The 24,361-nt window shown below is 38.6% G+C and overlaps 1 protein-coding gene across 1 annotated transcript in view; it reads left to right on the top strand.

Moving 5' to 3' along the window:
* LOC120882546 (ATP-binding cassette sub-family A member 3-like) overlaps positions 1-24,361 on the top strand; it is a 229,630-nt gene that overhangs the window by 201,289 nt on the left and 3,980 nt on the right. Inside the window, exons 24-28 of the mRNA XM_040266561.1 lie at positions 11,435-11,560; positions 11,785-11,979; positions 15,963-16,150; positions 17,085-17,255; positions 17,717-17,907. Of these exons, the coding sequence (XP_040122495.1) occupies positions 11,435-11,560; positions 11,785-11,979; positions 15,963-16,150; positions 17,085-17,255; positions 17,717-17,907 (871 nt within the window). The remainder of the gene's footprint in view (positions 1-11,434; positions 11,561-11,784; positions 11,980-15,962; positions 16,151-17,084; positions 17,256-17,716; positions 17,908-24,361) is intronic.

Raw genomic sequence — 24,361 nt, forward strand, 5'->3', positions numbered from 1 at the left:
AACCCAGGGATCGAACCCAGGTCTCCCACATTGTAGACAGACGCTTTACCATCTGAGCCACCAGGGAAGTCCTTAGCTATGACAAACCTAGACAGTGTATTTAAGAGCAGAGACATTGCTTTGCTGACAAGTCTCTCTAGTCAAGGCTATGGTTTTTCCAGTAGTCATGTACAGATGTGCAAGTTGGGCCATCAAGAAGATTGAATACCAAAGAATTGATGTTTTTAAACTGTGGTGTTGGAGAAGACTCTTGAGAGTCCCTTGGTCTGTGAGGAGGTCAAACCTAAAGAAAATCAACCCTCAATATTCATTGAAAGGACTGAAGCTGAAGTTCCAATATTTTGGCCACCTGATGCAAAAGTCCGACTCACTGGGAAAGACCTTGATGCTAGGAAAGAAACCAATACAGAATTGTAAAGTAAAATAAAAAATAAATAAAATTTAAAAAAAAAGAATGCAAGGGGAGAAGACAAAAGAGGATAAGATGGTTGGATGGCATCACCAACTCAATGGACATGAGTTTGAGCAAGCTCCAAGAGATGGTGGACAAGGAGCCTGGCATGCTGCTGTCCATGGGGTTCCAAAGTGTTGGACACAACTGAGCAACTGAACAACAACAAATACTTAAATGACAGCCTAGATCAGGTTGATTTAATAGATACATATGAAATATTCCACCCCAACAGAATTCCCCTTCTTTTCCGGTTCACATAGGACTTTCTCACATTAGGCCACAAAAAAAATCTCAGAGAATTTAAGAAGACTGAAATCATGTCAAGAATCTTTTCTGACCACTCTGGTATGAAAATTAAAATGAACTACAAGAAGAAAATTATAAAAACCACAAGCATATGGAAGCTAACCAATATGTTACTAGACATCCAGTGGATCAGTAATGATATCAAAGATGAAATAAAGATGAAAATGGAAACACAATGCTCCCAAATATATGGATTGCAGCAAAAGCAGTTCTAAGAAACTTTTTAGTGATATCTGTCTACCTCAGTAAACAAGAAAAATCTGAAATAAACAATCCCACCTCACACCTAAAAAACCAGAAAAAGAACAAATGAAACCCCAAGTTAGTAGAAGAAATGAAATAATAATGATAAGAGTCAAAATAAATAGAAACTTTTAAAAAGTAGAAATCAATGAAACTAGAATCTGGTCTTTTGAAGATAAACAAAAGTGGTAAACATTTAGCCAGATTCATTTTTTAAAACAGAGAGATAAAGTCCAAATGAAATCATAAATAAAAGAAGAGTTACAACTGATACTACAGATACAAAGGTTCATGAGTTTACTATAAACAATTACACAGCAGCAACTTGGACAATTTTTAAGAGAGATAAATTTCTAGAATCACACCATCTCCCAAGACTCAATCAGAAAGATACATAAAATTTTAATAGGTCAACACTAATAATGAAATCAAATCAGTACTTAAAAATACTCTTAATAAAGTCTAAAAACTAGAGGGAATCACAGGCGAATTCTACCAAATATTTAAAGAAGAGTTTCAAGAAAATTAGAGATAACAAGGGAACATTTCATGCAAAGATGGGCTTGATAAAGGACAGAAATGATATGGACCTAACAGAAGCAGAAGATATTAAGAAGAGGTGGCAAGAATACATGGAAGAACTGTACAGAAAAGATCTTCACGACCCAGATAATCATGATGGTGTAATCACTAATCTAGAGCCAGACATCCTGGAATGTGAAGTCAAGTGGGCCTTAGAAAGCATCACTACGAACAAAGCTAGTGGAGGTGATGGAATTCCAGTTGAGCTGTTTCAAATCCTGAAAGATGATGCTGTGAAAGTGTTGCACTCAATATGCCAGCTAATTTGGAAAACTCAGCATTGGCCACAGGACTGGAAAAGGTCAGTTTTCATTCCAATTCCAAAGAAAGGCAATGCCAAAGAATGCTCAAACTACTGCATAATTGCACTCATCTCACATGCTAGTAAAGTAATGCTCAAAATTCTTCAAGCCAGGCTTCAGCAATACATGAACCATGAACTTCCTGATGTTCAAGCTGGTTTCATGTACACCCGTGGTGGATTCATGTCAATGTATGGAAAAACCAATACAGAATTGTAAAGTAAAATAAAAAATTAAAAATAAATAAATAAATAAATTCCATATATAAAAAAAAAAGAAAAGGCAGAGGAACCAGAGATCAAATTGCCAACATCCGCTGGATCATGGAAAAAGCAAGAGAGTTCCAGAAAAACATCTATTTCTGCTTTATTGACTATGCCAAAGCCTTTGACTGTGTGGGTCACAATAAACTGTGGAAAATTCTGAGAGAGATGGGAATCCCAGACCACCTGACCTGCCTCTTGAGAAATCTGTATGCAGGTCAGGAAGCAACAGTTAGAACTGGACATGGAACAACAGACTGGTTCCAAATAGCAAAAGGAGTATGTCAAGGCTGTATATTGTCACCCTGCTTATTTAACTTCTATGCAGAGTACATCATGAGAAACGCTGGACTGGAAGAAACACAAGCTGGAATCAAGATTGCCGGGAGAAATATCAATAACCTCAGATATGCAGATGACACCACCCTTATGGCAGACAGTGAAGAGGAACTCAAAAGCCTCTTGATGAAAGGAAAGAAGAGAGTGAAAAAGTTGGCTTAAAGCTCAACATTCAGAAAACGATCATGGCATCTGGTCCCATCACTCCATGGGAAATAGATGGAGAAACAGTGGAAAGAGTGTCAGACTTTATTTTTTGGGGCTCCAAAATCACTGCAGATGGTGACTGCAGCCATGAAATTAAAAGATGCTTACTCCTTGGAAGGAAAGTTATGACCAACCCAGACAGCATATTCAAAAGCAGAGACATTACTTTGCCAACTAAGGTCTGTCTAGTCAAGGCTATGGTTTTTCCTGTGGTCATGTATGGATGTGAGAGTTGGACTGTGAAGAAGGCTGAGTGCCGAAGAATTGATGCTTTTGAACTGCGGTGTTGGAGAAGACTCTTGAGAGTCCCTTGGACTGCAAGGAGATCCAACCAGTCCATTTAAAAGAGATCAGCCCTGGGATTTCTTTGGAAGGACTGATGCTAAAGCTGAAACTCCAGTACTTTGGCCACCTCATGTGAAGAATTGACTCATTGGAAAAGACTCTGATGCTGGGAGGGATTGGGGGCAGGAGGAGAAGGGGATGACAGAGGATGAGATGGCTGGATGGCATCACTGACTAGATGAACATGAGTCTGAGTGAACTCTGGGAGCTGGTGATGGACAGGGAGGCCTGGCGTGCTGCGATTCATGGGGTCGCAAAGAGTCAGACACGACTGAGTGACTGAACTGAACTGAACTGAACTAATACCTATTATTCTCAAACTAGTTCAAATAATTGAAAAGAACACTTCCAAACATAATCCATGAGGCCAGTATTCCCCTGATAGCAAAACCAAAAACACTACAAAAAAAGAAATTACAGGCCAATATCCCTGAGAACATAGATACAAAAATCCTCAACAAAATATTAGCAAACTGAATTCAACAATTCATTAAAAGGATTTTACATATGATCCTTCACATGTAAGAATGAATGATGAATTTGGATGGTTCATTATTCATTGAATTAATGAATGACCCGTCATTCATTTGTTCAGTATCTCCAAATCAATCAATATTATGCACACGTTAACAAAACCATGGGTAGAAAGCCTATGATCACTTCAATAAATGCAGAAGAATCATTTGACAAAATCCAATATCTATTTATGATAAAAAAACACTCAACAAATTGGATATAAAGGGGACATATCTAAAATAATAAAAAGGCATTTCATGATAAACACACAGTCAATATCAAACTCAATAATGAAACACTGAAAGCTTTTCCTCAAAAATCAGGAACAAGAAAAGGATGTCCACTCTCACTTGTATTTAACACAATATTGGAAGTCCTAGCCACAACAATCAGACAAGAAAGAGAAATAAAAGTTATCCAAATTGGAAGGGAAATGTGAAACTGTTAGTATCCACAGATGCCACTCTATATACAGAAAATCCAAAACACTATTAAAACTATCATAGACCAAAAACTGTCATAGCTAATAAGTGAATTCAGTAAAGTTGCAGGATAAAGATGAATGCACAGAAATCTGATGCATTTCTATACATTATAATAATGAACTAACAGAAAGAGAGATTAAGATGGCCAGCAGAAACATAAAACAATGCTCATCATCACTAATTTTCAAGGAACTGCAAACCAAAATCACATAGCAATATCACCTCATACTAGTTAGGTTGGCAGGTGATGATGTGGAGAAAGGGAACCCTCAGGTCCACTGTTGGTGGGAATGTAAATTGGTACAATCAATATAGAAAACAGTATAGAAGTTCCTCAAAAAATGAAAAATAGAATTACCATATGATCCAGCACTTCCACTTTCAAATATTTATCTGAAGAAAAGGAAAGCACTAATTCTGAAACATACATGCACCATTGTGTTCACTGCTGCATTATTTACAATAGCCAAGGTTTAGAAGTCGTCTAAGGAAACTGTCGGACTTTATTTGGGGGGGCTCCAAAATCACTGCTGATGGTGATTGCGGCCATGCAATTAAAAGATGCTTACTCCTTGGAAGAAAACTTATGACCTACTTAGACAACATGTTGAAAAGCAGAGACATTACTTTGCCAACAAAGGTCCATCTAGTCAAGGCTATGGTTTTTCCAGTGGTCAGGTATGAATGTGAGAGTTGGACTATGAAGAAAGCTGAGCGCAGAAGAATTGATGCTTTTGAACTGTGGTGTCGGAGAAGACTCTTGAGAGTCCCTTGGACTGCAAGGAGATCCAACCAGTCCATCCTAAAGAGATCCGTCCTGGGTGTTCTTTGGAAGGACTGATGCTAAAGCTGAAACTCCAATACTTTGGCCACCTGATCCGAAGAGCTAACTCATTGGAAAAGACTCTGATACTGGGAGGGACAGGGGGCAGGAGGAGAAGGGGATGACAGAGGATGAGATGGTTAGATGGCATCACCGACTCGATGGACATGAGTCTGAGTGAACTACAGGAATTGGTGACGGACAGGGAGGCCTGGAGTGCTGCAATTCATGGGGTCGCAAAGAGTCAGACATGACTGAGCGACTGAACTGAACTGAACTAAAGTGTCCATCAATAAATGAATGGAAGAAGCTATGATATACATGTGCATATGTGTTCCCAGGTCACACTAGTGGCAAACAGCCTGCATCCCAATGCAGGAAACATAAAAGATGTGAGTTCGGTACACAGGTAAGGAAGATCTCCTGGAGGAGGGCATAATAACCCACTCCAGTATTATTGCCTGGAGAATCCCTTGGACAGAGGAGCCTGGAGGGCTACAATACTTAGGGACACAAAGAGTCTGACACAACTGAAGTGACTTAATACACACACACACATAATATATTACTCAGCCATAAAAAAAGAGTGAAAGTGTCCTATTTATACCAAGGTAGATAGTCCTGGACATCATTATGCTAAGTGAAATGTCAGATTGTCAATGTTGTTGAGTCGCTAAGTCATGTCTGACTCTTTGCGACTGCAAAGACTACGGCACACCAGGCTCCTCCACACTCCACTGTCTCCTGGAATGTGCTCAAATTCATGTCCATTGAGTCAGTGATGCTATGTAACCATTTTATCCTCTGCTACCCCTGACGGAGGAGCCTGGCATGATACAGTCAGTAGATCACAAAAAGGAGAACTTTTGCCTCCAATCTTTCCCAACATAAGTCTTTTCCAATGAATTGACCCTTCACATCAGGTAGCCAAAATATTGGAGCTTCAGCTTTAGCATCAGTCTTTCAAATGAATATTCAGAGTTTATTACCTTTAGGACTGACTGGTTTGAGCTCCTTGCAGTGCAAGGGACTCTCAAGAGAAAACCATAGCTTTGACTATATGGATCTTCACGAGCAAAGTAATGTCTCTGTTTTTTAATATGCTGTCTCGTTTTGTCACAGCTTTTCTTCCAGGGAGCAAGCATCTTTTAATTTCATGGCTACAGTCACCATCTGCAGTGATTTTGGAATCTAAGGAAAGAAAATTAGTCACTACTTCCACTTTGCTACTGCTGCTGCTAAGTCACCTTAGTCATGTCCGTCTCTGTGTGACCCCATAGACGGCAGCCCACCAGGGTCCCCCGTCCCTGGGATTCTCCAGGAAAGAACACTGGAGTGGGTTGCCATTTCCTTCTCCAATGCATGAAAGTGAAAAGTGAAAGTGAAGTCGCTCAGTCATGCCCGGCTCTTAGCAATCCCATGGACTGCAGCCTACCAGGCTCCTCTGTCCATGGGATTTTCCAGACAAGGGTACTGGAGTGGGGTGCCATTGCCTTCTCCATGCTTCCACTTTATCCCCATCTATTTGCCATGAAGCGGTGGGACTGAATCCCATAATCTTAAATTTTTGATGCTGAGTTTCAAGTCAGCTTTTTCATTCTCCTCTTGCACCCTCATCAAGAAGTTCTTTAGTTTTTCTTCACTCTCTGCCATTAGAGTCGCATCAACTGCATATTTGAAGTTGTTGATATTTCTCCTGGCAATCTTGATTCCAACTTGTGATGGAGACAATTACTATGACCTAGCTTGTATGTGGGGTTCCATGGTGGATCAGTAGTAAAGAGCCTGCCTGCTAAGGCAGGAGATGTGAATTTTGTCCCTGGGTCAGGATGATGCCCTGGCAAAGGAAATGGCAACCCACTCCAAGATTATTGCTTGGAAAATCCCAAGGACAGAGGAACCTGGCATGATACAGTCAATAGATCACAAAAAGTCAGACACAAATTAGTGACTAAACAATATACTTATATGTGGAGTCTTAAAAACAAAATGACAGAGACTCAACACAACAGAAACAGACTCATAGAGGCAGAGAACAAACTGGTGACCACAAGAGGCATGGCAGGGTTCAGAGAAAAAGACAAAGACAAAAAGATTGAGGTATAAAATTCCAGTTTAAAATAAATGTCATAGGTCATAATATACACTACTGTGAATACTGTCAATATTATTCCAAATGCTTTGTATGATGACAGATGGTTACTAGATGTTGTGGCGATTAATTTGTAATGTATATTAATGTGAAGTTACTATGTTGTAGGGGGCTTCCCTTGTAGCTAATGTGAAGCTAACATGAAGCTAATATAATATTTTCTAACTATACTTCAAAAGAATAAAACATTATTATGTATGCATATGAAGTGTGCAAAACTAAGTCCTACAAGCTTCCCTTCTAAGTATAAATCCAACAGACAGGCATGGTCATGTTCACTGAAAGACATTTGAAAGAATGTGCACAAAACATTATTTATATAAGACAAAGTTTAAGAAGGAAGAAAACCACGTGTCTCTCAATAGCATAATGGATTTTAAAATGTCTATTCACACAATAGAATATAGCAATCAGAAGGAAGAGCCTATAACTTATGCAACAGCATAGAATAATCTCAGATGCAAATTGCCACCAAATAATTCAGATGTAAAAGAATATATAAAGTAGAATTTCATTTATATAAAACAAAACTAATGTATAACAATACACAGTGAGTTACATGTCATATTTCTAGTTATTGAGGGGTAATATCCTGTTTACTTTATTGATAATGGTTACAATAAAACTTATTAAGATGTTGGTTTATGATTTATGTACATATCTAGATATATGTTCTGACAAAATATAGTCCACTGGAAAAAGGAATGGCAAACCGCTGCAGTATTCTTGCCTTGAGAATCCCATGAACAGTATGAAGGGGCAGAAAGATATGAAACTGGAAGATGAGCCCCCCAGATCAGCAGGTGTCCAATATGCTACTGGAGAAGAGCAGAGAAATAGCTCCAAAAAGAATGAAGAGGTTGAGCCAAAGCAGAAACTACCCCTAGTTGTGGGTGTGTCTGGTGGTGAAAGTAAAGTCCAATGCTGTAAAGAAAAATATTGTGTAGGAACCTGGAATGTTAGGTCCATGAATCAAGGTAAATTGAAAGTGTTCAAACAGGTGTGGGCAAGAGTGAACATCAACATTTTAGGAATCAGTGAAATAAAATGGGTGGGAATGGGCAAATTTAATCGAGATGACCATTATATCTACTATTGTGAACAAGAATCCCTTAGAAGAAATGGAGTAGCCCTGAGTCAACAAAAGAGTCTGAAATGCAGTACTTGGCTGCAATCTCAAAAACGATAGAATGATCTTTGTTCATTTTCAAGACAAACCATTCAAATTCACAGTAATCCAAGTCTATGTCCCAACAAACAGCACTGATAAAGGTGAAATCGAACAGTTCTATGAAGACCTACAAGATGTAATAGAACTAAGACCAAAAAGGATGTCTTTGTCATCATAGGGGACTGGAATGCAAAAGTAGGAAGTCAGGAGATACATGGAATAACAGGCAGGCAACTTTGGCCTTGGAGTACAAAATGAACAGGGCAAAGGCTATCAGAGTTTTGCCAAGAGAGCATACTGGTCATAGCAAACACTCTTTCAACAGCACAAGAGATGACTACACATGGACATCACCCATATGGTCAATACTGAAATCAGATTGATTATATATTTTGCAGCCGAAGATGGAAAAGCTCTATACAGTCAGCAAAAACAAAACTGGGAGCTGACTGTGGCTCAGATTATGAACTCTGTATTGCAAAATTCACACTTAAATTGAAGAAAGTAAGGAAAACCACTAGGCCTTTCAGGTATGACCTACACCAAATCCCTTACAATTATACAATGTAAGAAACAAATAGATTAAAAGGATTAGGTCTGATAGAGTGCCTGAGGAACTATGGACAGGGGTTCATAACATTGTACAGAAAGTAATGACCAAAATCAACCCCAAGAAAAAGAAATGCAAAAAGGCAAAGTGAAGAGGCCTTACAAATAGCTGAGAGAAGAAGTGAAGTGAAAGGCAAAGGAGAAAGGGAAAGATATACCAACTGAATGCAGAGTTCCAAAGAATAGCAAGGAGAGATAAGAAAGTCTTAAGTAAATAATGTAAAGAAATAAAGGAAAACAATTGAATGGGAAAGATGAGAGAGCTCTTCAAGAAAATGAGAGATACCAAAGGAACATTTCATGTAAAGATTGTCACAATATGGGACAGAAACAGTAAGGACCTAATAGAAGTAGAAGAGATTAAGAAGAGATTGCAAGAATACACTGAAGAACTATACAAAAAAGGTCTTAAAGACCCACATAACAACTATGATGTGATCACTCACTTAGAGTCAGATTTCCTAGAATGTGAAGTCAATTGGCTCTAGGAAGAATTACTACGAACAAAGCTAATGGAGGTAATGGAGTCCAGCTGAGCTATTTCAGTTCCTAAAAGATGACACTCTTAATGTTTCAGCAGTATGTCAGCAAATTTGGAACACTCTGATAACTGAAAAAGGTCAGTTTTCATTCCAACTCCAAATAAGGGAAATGCCAAAGAATATTCAAACTATCACACAAGTGCACTAATTTCACATGCTATTAAGGTAATGCTCAAAATAATTCAAACTAGGCTTCAACACTATTTTAGCCGAGAAATTCTAGATGTGCAAGTTGAATTTAGAAAAAGGCAGAAGAACCAGAGACCAAATTGCCAACATCCACTGGATCACAGAAAAAACAAGAGAATTCCAGAAAAACATCTACTTCTGCTTCACTGACTATGCCAAAGCCTTTGACTATGGGAATCACAACAAACTGTGGAAAATACTTAAAGAGATGGGAATACCAGACCAGCTTACCTGCCTCCTGAGAAACCTGTATGCAGGTCAAGAAGCATGGTTAGAATAAGACATGGAAAAATGGACTGGTTCAACTTTAAGAAAGGAGTACACCAAGGCTGTATATTGTCACCCTCCTTATTTAGCTCATCGGCAGAGTACAGCATGTGAAATATCAGGCTAGATTCACAAGCTGGAATCAAGATTGCCAGGAGAAACATCAACAACTTCAGATATGCAAATGATACCATTCTAATGGTAGAAAGCAAAGAGAAACTAACTCTTTTTAACATTAAAAGCTGGCTTAAATCTCAACATTCAAAAAACTGATATCATGGCATCTGGTCCCATCACTTCATGTCAAATAGATGGGGAAATGATGGAAACAGTGATAGACTTTATTTTCTTAGTCTCCAAAATCACTGCAAACTGAATGCAGCCATGAAATGAAAGGATACTTGCTCCTTGAAAGGAAAGCTATGACAAACCTAGACAGCATATTAAAAAGCAGAAACATCACTTTGCCTATAAAGGTCCACGTAGTCAAGGTTATGGTTTTTCCAGTAGTCATGTACAGATGTGAATGCTGAACCATAAAGAAAGGAAAGCTGAGCACCAGAGAACTGATGCTTTTGAACTGTGGTGCTGGAGAAGACACTTGAAGGTCCCTTGGACAGCAAGGAGATCAAACCAGTTAATCCTAAAGAAATCAATCCTGAAAATTCACTGGAAGAACCAATGCTGAAGCTGAAGCTCCAATACTTTGGCCAGCTGATGTGAAGAGCCAATTCATTGGAAAACACCCCAATGCTGGGAAATATTAAAGTCAGGAGGGGGAGCAGATAACAGAAGATGAAGTAGTTGGATGGAATCACTAACTCAATGGACATGAGTTTGAGCAAACTAAGTGAAATATTGAAGGACAGGGAAGCCTGGTGTGCTGCCATTCATGAGGTCACAAAATGTTGAATAAGATCTGTAGTTAATAGAACTGAACCAATGTTAATTTCTTAGTTTTGATCAATGTATCATTACTATATGATGTCACTGGGCAAAGTTAAAATGTATACTAGGACTGTCCTGTTTTTATAGCTCTTCTGTACATCTAAATCCTTTCAAAATAAAAAGAATGACATACAAGTCATAGAGTATTCTTTCATATTCTTTTCACTCTGTGGGATGTCTTACCTATTCCTTCTTTCCCGTCATAAGCTGCCTGATGAGCTCCTATTTTATATAAATTCATCTTAAACATTTCTTATGTGAGTCTGTCCTTGGATTCCACTCTTCTTCTCTGAAAGAAAAGTGTTACTCTTTCCCTACTCTCAACTTTTCTGATATCTTATAAAGTATACATTTATTATTAAGAATAACTTTATATTTAATAAAAATTAAAAATAAATTATTTAAAAATAACTTTTAGTTACAATTAACAGTTTTGTTGTGATTGCAGTTTTTTGTGAAGTGCCTATTTTTTAAGAACATGCTACTTGCTCATGGTATAGGTTTTAAACTTTGGATGTAGGAAATATGTAAGAGCTAACTGAGTTGATATGCAGGAAGTCATTTGGAAATGACTCACAACTTCTGATTTGACATTTTTGAGATTACCCCAGTTTAGCCTTCCTGCAGCCAAGCAGTGTAGACCAGATGTCTAAAGTGCATCCATATCTATGGTCTTATTTTTAAAATATAGGATAGAGTGTCCAAGGAATTATCTGGGGAATCTGAAGATGAAGATGTACAAAATGAAAGAAATAGAATCCTGGAGCACCCTCAGAAGTCACTGAATTCTGTAGTGCTTATTAAGGAACTCACGAAGGTAATATTATTCAATGAACAACTTATGATGGTTTAATTTCTATTAAAGAGTATGTCATTAATCCCAACGGTTTACTGTGGTTCTTTGAATCTATGTGTATTCTCTCAAGAGAATAGAAGAACTCTTGTGAAACTATCTGAGGTGGTCCATGGGAGTCTAAAGTATTGTTTGTATGTGACCTGTAAGTATTCTTTACTATATTATGTTTTCTGTATTTTTTTAAGGTGTATTTTGCAACTCCAGTCGTTTTAGCTGTGAGAAATATCTCTGTTGCAATCCAAAAGCAGGAGTGCTTTGGGTTGCTTGGATTAAATGGAGCTGGGAAAACTACTACCTTCCAAATTTTGACTGGAGAGGAGGTTGCTTCCTCTGGGGATGTGTTCGTTAAGCACCTCAGCATCACCAAAAATATCCTAAAGGTAAGACATCATTACTGTCTGCGGTGTGAGAAACATGATCTGTGGGTGAAGGTCAGAAGCAACTTGTGGGAAGTGATAGACATGAATCATGGTAAGCATTGACATCGCTACTGTTGACTTAGCCTATGGATTCTAAAGAGAAATGAGAATTTTGGTCAGAGATGGTGAGGCAATTAGAGCAGCCTTATCATGAGAATCTAAGAGTGTCTTTAATTTTCTATAAAACTGTCAGAGAGCAAGATGGTAAAATAGGAGACCCTTGACTTTCCCTCCTTGGATGCACCAAATAAACAGGTAAACAGGGATCCATTCCCTCTGAGATGAATCCAGAACTAGTTGAAAGGCTCCTACATATCACACAACTGAGAAAATATCCACATCAAGATGGGTAGGATAAGCTGAGACATACTTGCACCATAAAACCCACCCACAAAACAGTGCATTACAATCAGAATGGAACACATTTAGCTCCTCAACTTTTTGTCTACTGTCCAAAAGACTATTTTTCAAACCACCTAGCTCTGAGGGCAAACAGGATGTGGCATTCATGAACCCCCCCTGGAATGTGGAGAGTGAAAAGGCAGTTTCAACAAGTGCATAAGAACTAGTAGTCCTCTAGGAGCCTGAATGGGCAAGTGATCATTTCCTCAGCCTTCAGGGCACTGTCAAGACTTGTCACACCTGAATCTCCTAAGGCCACTAACACACACAATGGTTTAGACAAGCACAGAACTTTAAGAGGTCAGTTTTCATTCCAATCCCAAAGAAAGGCAATGCCAAAGAATGTTCAAGCTACCGCACAATTGCACTCATCTCACAGGCTAGTAAAGTAATGCTCAAAATTCTCCAAGCCAGGCTTCAGCAATGTGAACCATGAACTTCCAGATGTTCAAGCTCGTTTTAGAAAAGGCAGAGGAACCAGAGATCAAATTGCCAACATCCGCTGGATCATCGAAAAAGCAAGAGAGTTCCTGAAAAAAATCTATTTCTGCTTTATTGACTATGCCAAAGTCTTTGACTGTGTGGATCACAATAAACTGTGGAAAATTCTGAGAGAGATGGGAAGACCAGACCACCTGACCTGCCTCTTGAGAAATCTGTATGCAGGTCAGGAAGCAACAGTTAGAACTGGACATGGAACAACAGACTGGTTCCAAATAGGAAAAGGAGTGCGTCAAGGCTGTATATTGTCACCCTGCTTATTTAACTTCTATGCAGAGTACATCATGAGAAACGCTAGGCTCAAAGAAGCACAAACTGGAATCAAGATTGCTGGGGAAAATATCGATAACCTCAGCTATGCAGATGACACCACTCTTATGGCAGACAGTGAAGAGGAACTCAAAAGCCTCTTGATGAAAGTGAAAGAAGAGAGTGAAAAGTTGGCTTAAAGCTCAACATTCAAAAAACTAAGATCATGGCATCTGGTCCCATCACTTCATGGGAAATGGATGGGGAGACAGTGGAAACAGTGTCAGACTTTATTTTGGGGGACTCCAAAATCACTGCAGATGGTGATTGCAGCCATGAAATTAAAAGACGCTTACTCCTTGGAAGGAAAGTTATGACCGATCCTAGATAGCATGTTGAAAAGCAGAGACATTACTTTGCCAACAAAGGCCCGTCTAGTCAAGGCTATGGTTTTTCCAGTGGTCATGTATGGATGTGAGAGTCAGACTGTGAAGAAAGCTGAGCACTGAAAAACTGATGCTTTTGAACTGTGGTGTTGGAGAAGACTCTTGAGAGTCTCTTGGATTGCAAGGAGATCCAACCAATCCATTCTAAAGGAGATCCGTCCTGTGTGTTCTTTGGAAGGACTGATGCTAAAGTTGAAACTCCAATACTTTGGCCACCTCATGCGAAGAGCTGACTCATTGGAAAAGACTCTGATGCTGGGAGGGATTGTGGGCCAGAGCAGAAGGGGACAACAGAGGGTGAGATGGCTGGATGGCATTACTGACTCAATGGAAGTGAGTCTGAGTGAACTCCAGGAGTTGGTGATGGACAGGGAGGCCTGGCATGCTGCGATTCATGGGGTCGCAAAGAGTCAGACATGACTGAGCGACTGAACTAAACTGAACTGAGTATATTTGGCCCACTGCCTTCTGACCTCCAAAATTTCTGGTGGGAAATATGCTCATGATCTTATTGAGTATTCCATGTATATGACTGGTCTCATTTCTTTTACCAATTTCATGATTCTTTTTTTGTCTGTGGTTTTGGAAAGCTTGATTTTAATGTGTCTTGGTGTGGTTCTCTTTGAATTCGTCTCCTTTGAATTTCATTGATCTTCTTGGATGATTGTATTCAAATGTGAGAAGTTTTAGTATCATTTATTCAAATATTCTCTCTGTCTTTTTCTTACTCTCTTCTTCAGTACACCTACAGTGCGTAGGTTCATCCACTTAATGGCTTCAAATATCCCTTAGGCTCAATCTACTGTTCTTTAATGCTTTTTGCTTTCTTTTTCATGTTCTATTGTCATATCTTTGTCTGCTGGTTATTCTGCCTATTGTAATCTGCCTTTGAATCCTTTTAGTGAATTTTTCATTTCAGTTAGTTGTTATACTTAACAACTCTAAAATTTATTTTAGTTTCTCTTTATAGTTTCTGTCTTTTTATTGATACTTCCATTTTGTTCATAATTTTCTTGACTTTCTCCACATTTTTTAAAATTTTTTGAACACCTTTAAGATAGTCACTTTAAAGTACCTGTCTAGTAGATTTACATCAGGTTTTTTTTTTTTTTAGGGGTAGTGCCTGATTATTTATTTATTTTTAGATGGCTCATGCTTTCTTGTTGGTCTGCACCTCTACAATCAGAAGCAGCAATAGGCAATTAGAGCACAGATGCCCTTTATTTGGAGGACAGGATCTTGTTTGCTCATCCTGTCTCCCCCTAGCTGTGTAAAAGCTACTTCAAGAACATATGCACAAATGAGACTTGGTGTGGGGATGGAGGATGGTAGACGCTAGTATGCTAACAGCTGAAATTGACTGCAATTAACCACAATTTACAGTCCAAATCTTCCCCTAGGAATTTGCAAGCTTTCAGTAGACTACAGAGTCCCAAAATAATTTTATTAGATAGAGATAAATTCTCAGTGTTCCCTACTCGGTTATCTTCCCAGAATCCTTTGAATCTGTTTTTTACAAATATGTTATTATGTTAATAATTTAATCATTGTTTTATACTTATTTGTTGCTCTGTTGTTTAAATTGGCCTATATCCCATAGGTTCGAAATATTTTGCAAGATAAATTGAGATTTTCAGCCCATGAATTAAGGATGTAGCCTTAGAAATTCATTTTGATATATGAAAAATATTGAAGTTTCTAATATATTTGTTTTATTATTGATTTTTACTTTAATTCCATGTTGTCAGATATTTTCTCTGAATATTATAAAATTTTTATAATATGTTCAGACTTCTTTTATGACTAATATATGACTGAAATAAGAGCTAGGATCCCAATTCTGCTCATGTGCAACTTAGATGATTCTCACAAAGTAATATTGCATATAACAGAGAGATGGAGGGCCCCACTTATAATCCATTTGTCATAACTACCAAAAAGTAGGATATCACTGAGCCTAGACTAGCCCAGGCACTCCCTCTATGGCAGTCTTTGATTATGAAATCCTGAAATCCCATGGGACTAAACTAATGAAGACTTATTAGAGAAAATAAGATACCAAAGTTCAAAAATAGCCATCTAGTTATCAACGCTGGAAGTCACACTATTGATTTAGATCTCTCTTACTTTTTAGGGTTGTCAAAGTTTTAGTTTTAATACATGACAATAGATTACAACAGTGATGACTCTGTAATCACTGAGAAAGAAATTATTTACTAAAACTGTGGGTTATAACCTTCTTAGAGGCATGGGCTGGAAAGTGTCAGGTCATCTATGTTATTTGTATATACTATATGCTCAGTGAGATATAGTTGACTTATGCCCATTGTTGTTCCTTTATTTTAGGTAAGATCAAAAATTGGTTATTGCCCACAATTTGATGCCTTACTGGATTACATGACTGCTCGAGAAATAATGATCATGTATGCCAGATTGTGGGGGATTCCTGAGACCAAAATTAACAATTATGTAAAGAAGTCAATTCAAGCACTGAATCTGGAACCCTATGCTGACAAGTATATTTACACTTACAGGTGAGATATTATACTGATGCTCTCATTGCAGCTAATATTGAGGAGCCTTCTGCGGATTCTGATCTTTGGAATCAGTGCCCACAATCTAGTCAGAGTTCCACTGACAAACAGAAGCAATGACTGGGAAACAATCTAATGCCTTGCCAGTACTGGGATATCAGCAATAAAGCAGACCTAGTTAGGTATGCTATGATTCATGGGGTTGCAAAGAGTTGGACACAACTGAGCGACTGAACTGAACTGAATTAGTATCACAATTTTCCCTTGCAGAGATGAAACACAATCCTGGTTCAATCGCAAAAGTAGTCATTGAATTTATAATGAATTATAAATGAAAGCATCTCTCTCCCTTATTCTCTGTGGTTCTTTGTCTCTCAAGGACCATGTGAAATTCTTTGTATTGGCCTGGTAAATATATTGTTTATATATCTGGGAATCTAAAGGAACTCTGGTAGACAAAAGTCACTTTTCTACATTTCAAATGAAAATGACTTGACTTATATATTTGCATTTGGATCTGATGCCTTGGTTGCGTGCATGTGTGTTCCACTCGTCGTTACCCTATGGACTGTAGCCCACCAGACTCCTCTGTCCATGAGGTTCTCCAGGCGAGAATACTGGAGTGGGTTGCCATGTCCTCCTCCAGGGGATCTTCCTGACCCAGGGATCAAACCCATGTCTCTTAAATCTCCTGCATTGGCAAGAAGTTCTTTATCACTAGTGCCACATAGGAAGCCCAATGCCTTGGTTGAATGACATGCAATAAGCATTTTCAATGTCTTGGATGTTCCCTATGACTCAGCATTTTTGAAATAATTTAATTGTTTCCTATAAATAATGGATATACATTAAATACATGTTTTTAATGTATTAAATTACTGTCACATATACCCATCTCTGTTTCTGCTTTCTCTCTCCTTCCTTAACTATGAAGTGGAGGAAACAAACGTAGGCTGAGTACTGCTATTGCCCTCATGGGAAAGCCCTCAGTCATCTTCCTGGATGAACCATCAACTGGTATGGACCCAGTAGCCCGGCGCCTACTCTGGAACGCAGTGACACGGACACGTGAAAGTGGCAAAGCAATCATCATAACATCTCACAGGTGCAGCTCACTGGGAGGCTTGGTTAAGAGTTAGAATAATTACAATAGTATGACCTATGGGAAGGAGTTTTCATTGAGAGGAGAGGGCAGGAAGTTCAGGAACTGTTCCATTTGAGGATTTGGTCTTTTACTACTTTTAAAAAAATTAAAGTGCAGTTTATTTACAATATTATATTAGTTTCAAGTGTGCAACTTAGTGATAGAATATTTTTATAGATTATACTCCATTTAAACTTATTAAAAATATTGGCTATATTCCAAGTGCTGTACATTATATTCTGTAGATTACTTTACTACTTTGAATTTGAAAATATCTCCATTTGCCATGATGTTGATGAGGGGCAGATAAAACTTTCTTTTTCAAAGAGGGTCACAAAATACTGGTTATTTGAACTATAGAATATCTTCTGATAGAGATTTTTTTAAAAGCTTCACATCATTTTGGTGTTTTCTTCTACTAGTATGGAGGAATGCGATGCTCTTTGTACTAAGCTGGCCATCATGGTGAAGGGAAAGTTCATGTGCCTGGGCAGCCCTCAGCATCTCAAGAACAAATTTGGCAATGTTTACATACTAAAAGTCAAGATCAATATTGATGAAAATGAGAATCAATTAGAGCATTTTAAAACTTTCATTGAAACAGCTTTCCCAGGTAAACTTGGTTGGTTGGGTTAGCTTTGATTTAGATGTGTTAAATCATATTTATTGTTCTCACCATCCATATGCTGTATATCTCCAGTAACTATTTCTTGTGAATTATTGATATTAATTGGCCTTCCATGTTGAATTATTTTTGGAATGCTTGTTCTTTTAAACTTTTTATGTTTTGTTGTGCTCAGAAGTTTGCACAAAGAACAGAAATATCCACCAATATCTTGGTGCATATTAACTAGTAAGGTAGTTGTGATATTAGAGCTGTCCATATGACCTGTATACCTAAAATCATGTTTGAACATAATTCTCAATTTTTAGTAAATAGAAGTTGTATTAGCCCGCTAGGGCTGCTATAATAAGATACCACAGACTGACTGGCATAATGGCAGAAATTTATTTTCTCACAGTTCTGAGATTAGAAGTTCAGTATTAAGATTTCAAGAGGTCTGGCTTCTCCTGAGGCCTCTCTTTTTGGCCCGCAAATGGCCTCCTTCTCTCACTGTGTCATCAGACAGCTTTTTTTCTGTGTGTATCCATGCCTGGTGTCTCTTACTCTTCTTATAAGGACATCAGTCACAGTGGATCCAGGTACCACCCTTATGACCTCATTTATCATTAGACTTCCTTAAAGGACATATGACCAAACACAATTAACTGGGGTTAGGGCTTCAGCAAATGAATTCGGTGGGGGTGATAGTGGGGGGTGGGAAATGACACAATTCTTTCCATAATATCACTCATGAAAAGTTTTAAGGTTTTTTACCTCACACTGAAAATATAATTGTGGTCTTTTGCTGTCCCAGTCAGGATATGAAACTGAAATTTAAACAAGAACTGCTAAGCTTTTTTCTCCTTGCAAGAATAGCACTTCTTCATGCTATATTCAATAAGTATTTCTTTGACTATATGGTACGATGCTAGAAACAGCAATTATTTCTTTCTATCTCTTATCTTTCCTTCTGAAATATAAAGAAGAAACTTGTTAAGACTTTTATTAATTCTGCTTTTTCATCTTAGTTTCCATTCTGCTACACTGAGCAAAATATCACAGATATCCCCATTGTGTGTCAGGCTGAGGAGTTGGAAGTTTATCTTCCAAGTAGTAGAAAACAGCCTGATTGATTACACAGTAAGAATGGAGAGCAGAAAATTTAAAAAAATAGAAGGTAGAGCAGATCTGGGGGAACAGATGTATGGGAAATAGAATTACCTCAGTGTCGTTATTAATAGTCTATTAAGAAGTTTAATACTCATTTATGAATTTATTCAGCAAATATTTCTGAGATACAGTGCCTACATCACTACAAAGAAAAGCTGTGAACAGAAAGTCTCACTTACTGTGTGCTGTCCTAACAACTTTCTCTAGGACAAGTCTTAAAGAAGAGACATTAAACATCAGAGACCCATAATTGAGGATGTAGAGACAAAAGCTTTAATAGAAATGTGGGTTTGAGGAACATTTTCAACTGAAGGTGGCTGTTCCTTATGTTATTATACTTGCATCCACTTGTGCCATGAGATAAATAAAATATTTAAATCAATGATATTCACATTATACCTGCCAGCAGTTGAATGGAAAATAAGTTATAGAATAATCATATATCAGATTACCACTGTGCAGAATGGAAGATGAATGAAATAACTATATATAACAGCATGAGTCAAACTTATAATATTGAGAGTGATATAAACATGGCAACATAGGTCATTCCCAACATCAGTTGGGAAGATCATATTCATAAGAAGACCAACTAGTAACTATCTGTAGACAAGACACCATTATGAAAATCCCAGAACCTGGAGGTAAGGTTGAAGCAACCTCCTGGGCAATGGAAACCAAGAGAGATATGAGAAGGGTAAGAGGAGGAGCTATACACTGACTGTATCAACCCTCTCTCAGACCTGCAGTTTCTCCACTTGGGAAAAAGAGTCAATGGTGTTCATCAGCTCCTGCAGTGTTGCAGAATGCTTCTTTGGAGGCCCAGCTTGGTCTTAACTCTCAAGGATCACTGGGTGAACCTGTGAGACTTTACCACCAGAGACTACATAAAGACAGAGAAGAGGGCTGGTTCTTCAAGCACTAAGCACTCAGATCTTAGCAAAACCACATTCTTCCTTGCAGCAGCATTGGAGTAGAGTTACAGGACAATGGCTCTGCTCATCTTCAAAGCTGAATTTGTGGCCATGTCTGGTGTGAGAGCTTGGAGGTTACTTCTACCATATTTGAATCCCTAGCCAATTAGCTGTACCAGGGGTAGAGTCATTCTATAGCCCTGCTGACTAGAGAAGTAGATTCAAAGCCCCTGACCATCTGCTGAGTATAGCCTCTAGTTTCCTCCAACCAGGAAACCTGGCCAGAGAATTTAGGAAGAACCATGGTACCCAACCTATAGCTGCACTTTGGCCTTATTGGACCAAAGAGCTCAAAGGGCAGGTCTGCCTGATTTGGGTCCTCAACCAACAAACCCTATCAACTATGGAGCCTGTTCCATGGCCCTGTCTAGGAGGAGAAGCAAATTCACAGCTCTACCCAACTGCTGAGTATAGCTTCCAACCCACCTGAACAATAAGCCTGGCCAGCGAATTTGGGCATCTGTTAAGCCCATTCTACAGACATGCTTGGTTGGGAGCCAAACCAACAGTCTTGCCCAACTGTTATGTATAGCCTCTGGCCTTACATCACCATGATGGCCTTGGATGGCCTTGGAATCTAGCCTATGATATTGCCCACCTGCAGAGCCCAAATTATAACTTAGCTCAATTGCTGAACACAGCATACGGATTTCATGTTAAAAGTCCAGTCGGTGACTCTGCCCATTCATGGAGCATACCTAGGGCCTGACTTGAAGACAGAGCCCAGACAGTAACCCTGTCTGACCACAGAGTACAGTCTTGAGCCCATACAACTGTGGAATATAACTGGCGGCCCTCTTGAAAGTAGTCCAGCCTATAGCCTTAGCCAGCAATGAAGCACAACCAACAACCTACTAGATTGTGAAGGCTAGCCTGCAGTTCTACCCAAATTTGAGTGCAGTTTACTTTCCAGTATAATCATGAGCACAACCTGAGGCCTCATCTAACCATAAAGCCCTGTCTGTGGCCCCACCTGAACATAGAGACCAAAAATTGGCACCATCCAGTCAAGGAGCAAAATATGAACCCTTGCCCCAAGAGCAATTGTGTCCAGCCCATATGTAACCTTGCCCAATCATGGAGTCAAAGAGTCATCCTACCCTGCCAGGGAGCACAGCCTGTACCTCAACAGGCCAGAGGTGATTACAGATTTGAGTTAATGTCACCACTAGACTGTGAAGTAGTAGCCTGTAGTCATGAGTCTTCCCCATCCAGGGAGCCTATCCAGCTGCCATGCTTGAACAGCTCAGCTGGAATGTCAGTTCAGCCACAGAAATCAGACAGCAGCCCTGCCCATCCACCCACCTTCAACCTCAGATAACAAAAAGTATACCTGCCCAAGCCAAGCCCCTGTTAGCAAGACTGCCTGCCCCTGGATGCTGCCACACAAACAGTCCAAACCTCTAGCTGAGCTGATGAGTGAAGGTGTGTCCCTGCTGAAGTGAGTCTGTAAAGTCTACAAGAGGAGACTGCTTATCAAAAGTGGATACAAACTCAAGGAATCAAGGACCACAGAGAGTCAGGTATATATAACACTACCCAAAGAAACTAATGAAACTCCTTAAAGAAATGGAGATCTATGGGCTGTCTGACAAGGAATTTAGAACAATCCATTTAAAGATGTGTAATGAACTATATGAACACACAGAAAGACAACCAAGTGAAATTAGTTGTACAATGCAGAAAGAAAATGAAAAATACAACAACAAGAAGAAAAAATAGGCACCATAAAAAAGCCCAAACAGAAATCCTAGAACTGAAAATATAATGACTAAACTGAAAAATTCAGCAGATTCAACCAATCAGAAGAAAGAATTACTGAACTATGAGCTAGGTCATTTGAAATTACCCAATCAGAGGTGCAAAAGGAATGAAGAGTGATTAAAAGATGAAGAAGGCTGACAAAATTTACAGGGCACTATAACAGAAACAATTTATATTTTATGAAAATCCCAGAAGGAGAAGAAAAGAGAACTGAAAGTCTATTTAAAGAAATAATAGCTGAAAATTTCCCAAACTTTGGGAGGGATATGGACTTTCAGATTCATGAAGCCCAAAGAAATCCAAATAGTTGAACCAGAAAGGGGCGAAAGCATGCTGTAATAAATTTGTCAAACGTCAAAGACAAAAAGCAGGAGAAAAGTAATTTGTCAAACAAGGGAACTCCATTAACCTATCAGCAGATTTCTCAGTGGAAAATTTTCAAGCCGAGAGAAATTGAAAATATATATTCAAGATATTGAAAGAAAAAATGTCAACCAACAGTAATATAAATGGAAGAGCTATCCTTCAGATGAAGCCCAGGAAAAGATGAAGCCTATTTAATTTTTTTCTTTTTTTTTTTTAATTTTTATTTTTACTTTATTTTACTTTACAATACTGTATTGGTTTTGCCATACATTGACATGAATCTGCCACGGGTGTACATGAGTTCCCCATCCTGAATCCCCCTCCCACCTCCCACCCCATATCATCTCTCTGGATCATCCCCAGGCACCAGCCCCAAGCATCCTGTATCCTGTATCGAACATAGACTGGTAATTCGTTTCTAACCTGATAGTATACATGTTTCAGTGCCATTCTCCCAAATCATCCCACCCTTTCCCTCTCCCTCGGAGTCCAAAAGTCCGTTCTATACATCTGTGTCTCTTTTGCTGTCTCGCATAGAGGGTTATCATTACCATCTTTCTACATTCCATATATATGTGTTAGTATACTGTATTGGTGTTTTTCTTTCTGGCTTACTTCACTCTGTATGATCAGCTCCAGTTTCATCCACCTCATTAGAACTGATTCAAATGTATTCTTTTTAATGGCTGAGTAATACTCCATTGTGCATATGTACCACAGCTTTATTATCCATTCATCTGCTGATGGACATCTAGGTTGTTTTCATGTCCTGGCTATTATAAAAAGTGCTGCGATGAACATTGGGGTACATGTGTCTCTTTCAATTCTGGTTTCCTCGGTGTGTACGCCCAGCAGTGGGATTGCTGGGTCATATGGCAGTTCTATTTGCAATTTTTTAGGGAATCGCCACACTGTTCTCCATAGTGGCTGTACTAGTTTGCATTCCCACCAACAGTGTAAGAGGGTTCCCTTTTCTCCACACTCTCTCCAGCATTTATTGCTTGTAGACTTTTGGATAGCAGCCATTCTGACTGGTGTGAAATGGTACCTCATTGTAGTTTTGATTTGCATTTCTCTGATAATGAGTGATGTTAAACATCTTTTCATGTGTTTGTTAGCCATCCATATATCTTCTTTGGAGAAATGTCTATTTAGTTCCTTGGCCCATTTTTTGATTGGGTCGTTTATTTTTCTGGAATTGAGCTGCATATGTTGCTTGTATATTTTTGAGATTAGTTGCTTGTCAGTTGCTTCATTTGCTATTATTTTCTCCCATTCTGAAGGCTGTCTTTTCACCTTGCTTATAGTTTCCTTTGCTGTGCAGAAGCTTTTAATTTTAATTAGATCCCATTTGTTGATTTTTGCTTTTATTTCCAGTATTCTGGGAGATGGATCATAGAGGATCCTGCTGTGATTTAAGTCAGATAGTGTTTTGCCTATGTTCTCCTCTAGGAGTTTTATAGTTTCTGGTCTTATGTTTAGATCTTTAATCCATTTTGAGTTTATTTTTGTGTGTGGTGTTAGAAAGTGATCTAGTTTTTTTCTTTTACAAGTGGTTGACCAGTTTTCCTAGCACCACTTGTTAAAGAGATTGTCTTTACTTGTGTGATTGTTTTTTCTTTTCTTTTTCCTCTTCTTTTTTTTTAACCTTTTTAAATTTTTAAGTCCTCTGTTTTTCCTTTAATTTTTATTTTTATAACCTACTATTACTTTTCAAAAAAAAGACCCTATTTTTAAAGCAAACGCCATATACTATTTTTGTGGTTGTTGTTGTTTAATAATTCTTGTGGCTTTTTTTTCCTTTCTTCTCCTTCTTCTTCTTTTCTTTAATATTGTATTTTTGAAAATCCAACCTCTACTCTAAAATTTTAATCTTTGCTCTTTGGTATTTGTTGTCAATTTTGTATACTTAAAAACCCAATCTTCAGTACCCAATTGTATCTGAGAGTGAGATTACTGGCTTGACCACTCTCTTCTCCTTTGGACTCTCCTTTTTCTCCACCAGGTGGCTTCTGTCTCTTCCCTCCCCCTTCTCTTCTCTACCCAACTCTGTGAATCTCTCTGTGTTCCAGACTGTGGAGAACACTTAGGGAACTGATTACTGGCTGGATCTGTCTCTCTCCTTTTCATTTCCCTCTTTTATCCTCCTGGCCACCTCTGTCTACTTCCTCCCTCTCCTCTTCCCTGTA

The sequence above is a fragment of the Oryx dammah genome, unplaced genomic scaffold, assembly GCF_014754425.2.
Source record: "Oryx dammah isolate SB20612 unplaced genomic scaffold, SCBI_Odam_1.1 HiC_scaffold_2, whole genome shotgun sequence".
In the NCBI taxonomy this organism is placed as follows: Eukaryota; Metazoa; Chordata; class Mammalia; order Artiodactyla; family Bovidae; genus Oryx; species Oryx dammah.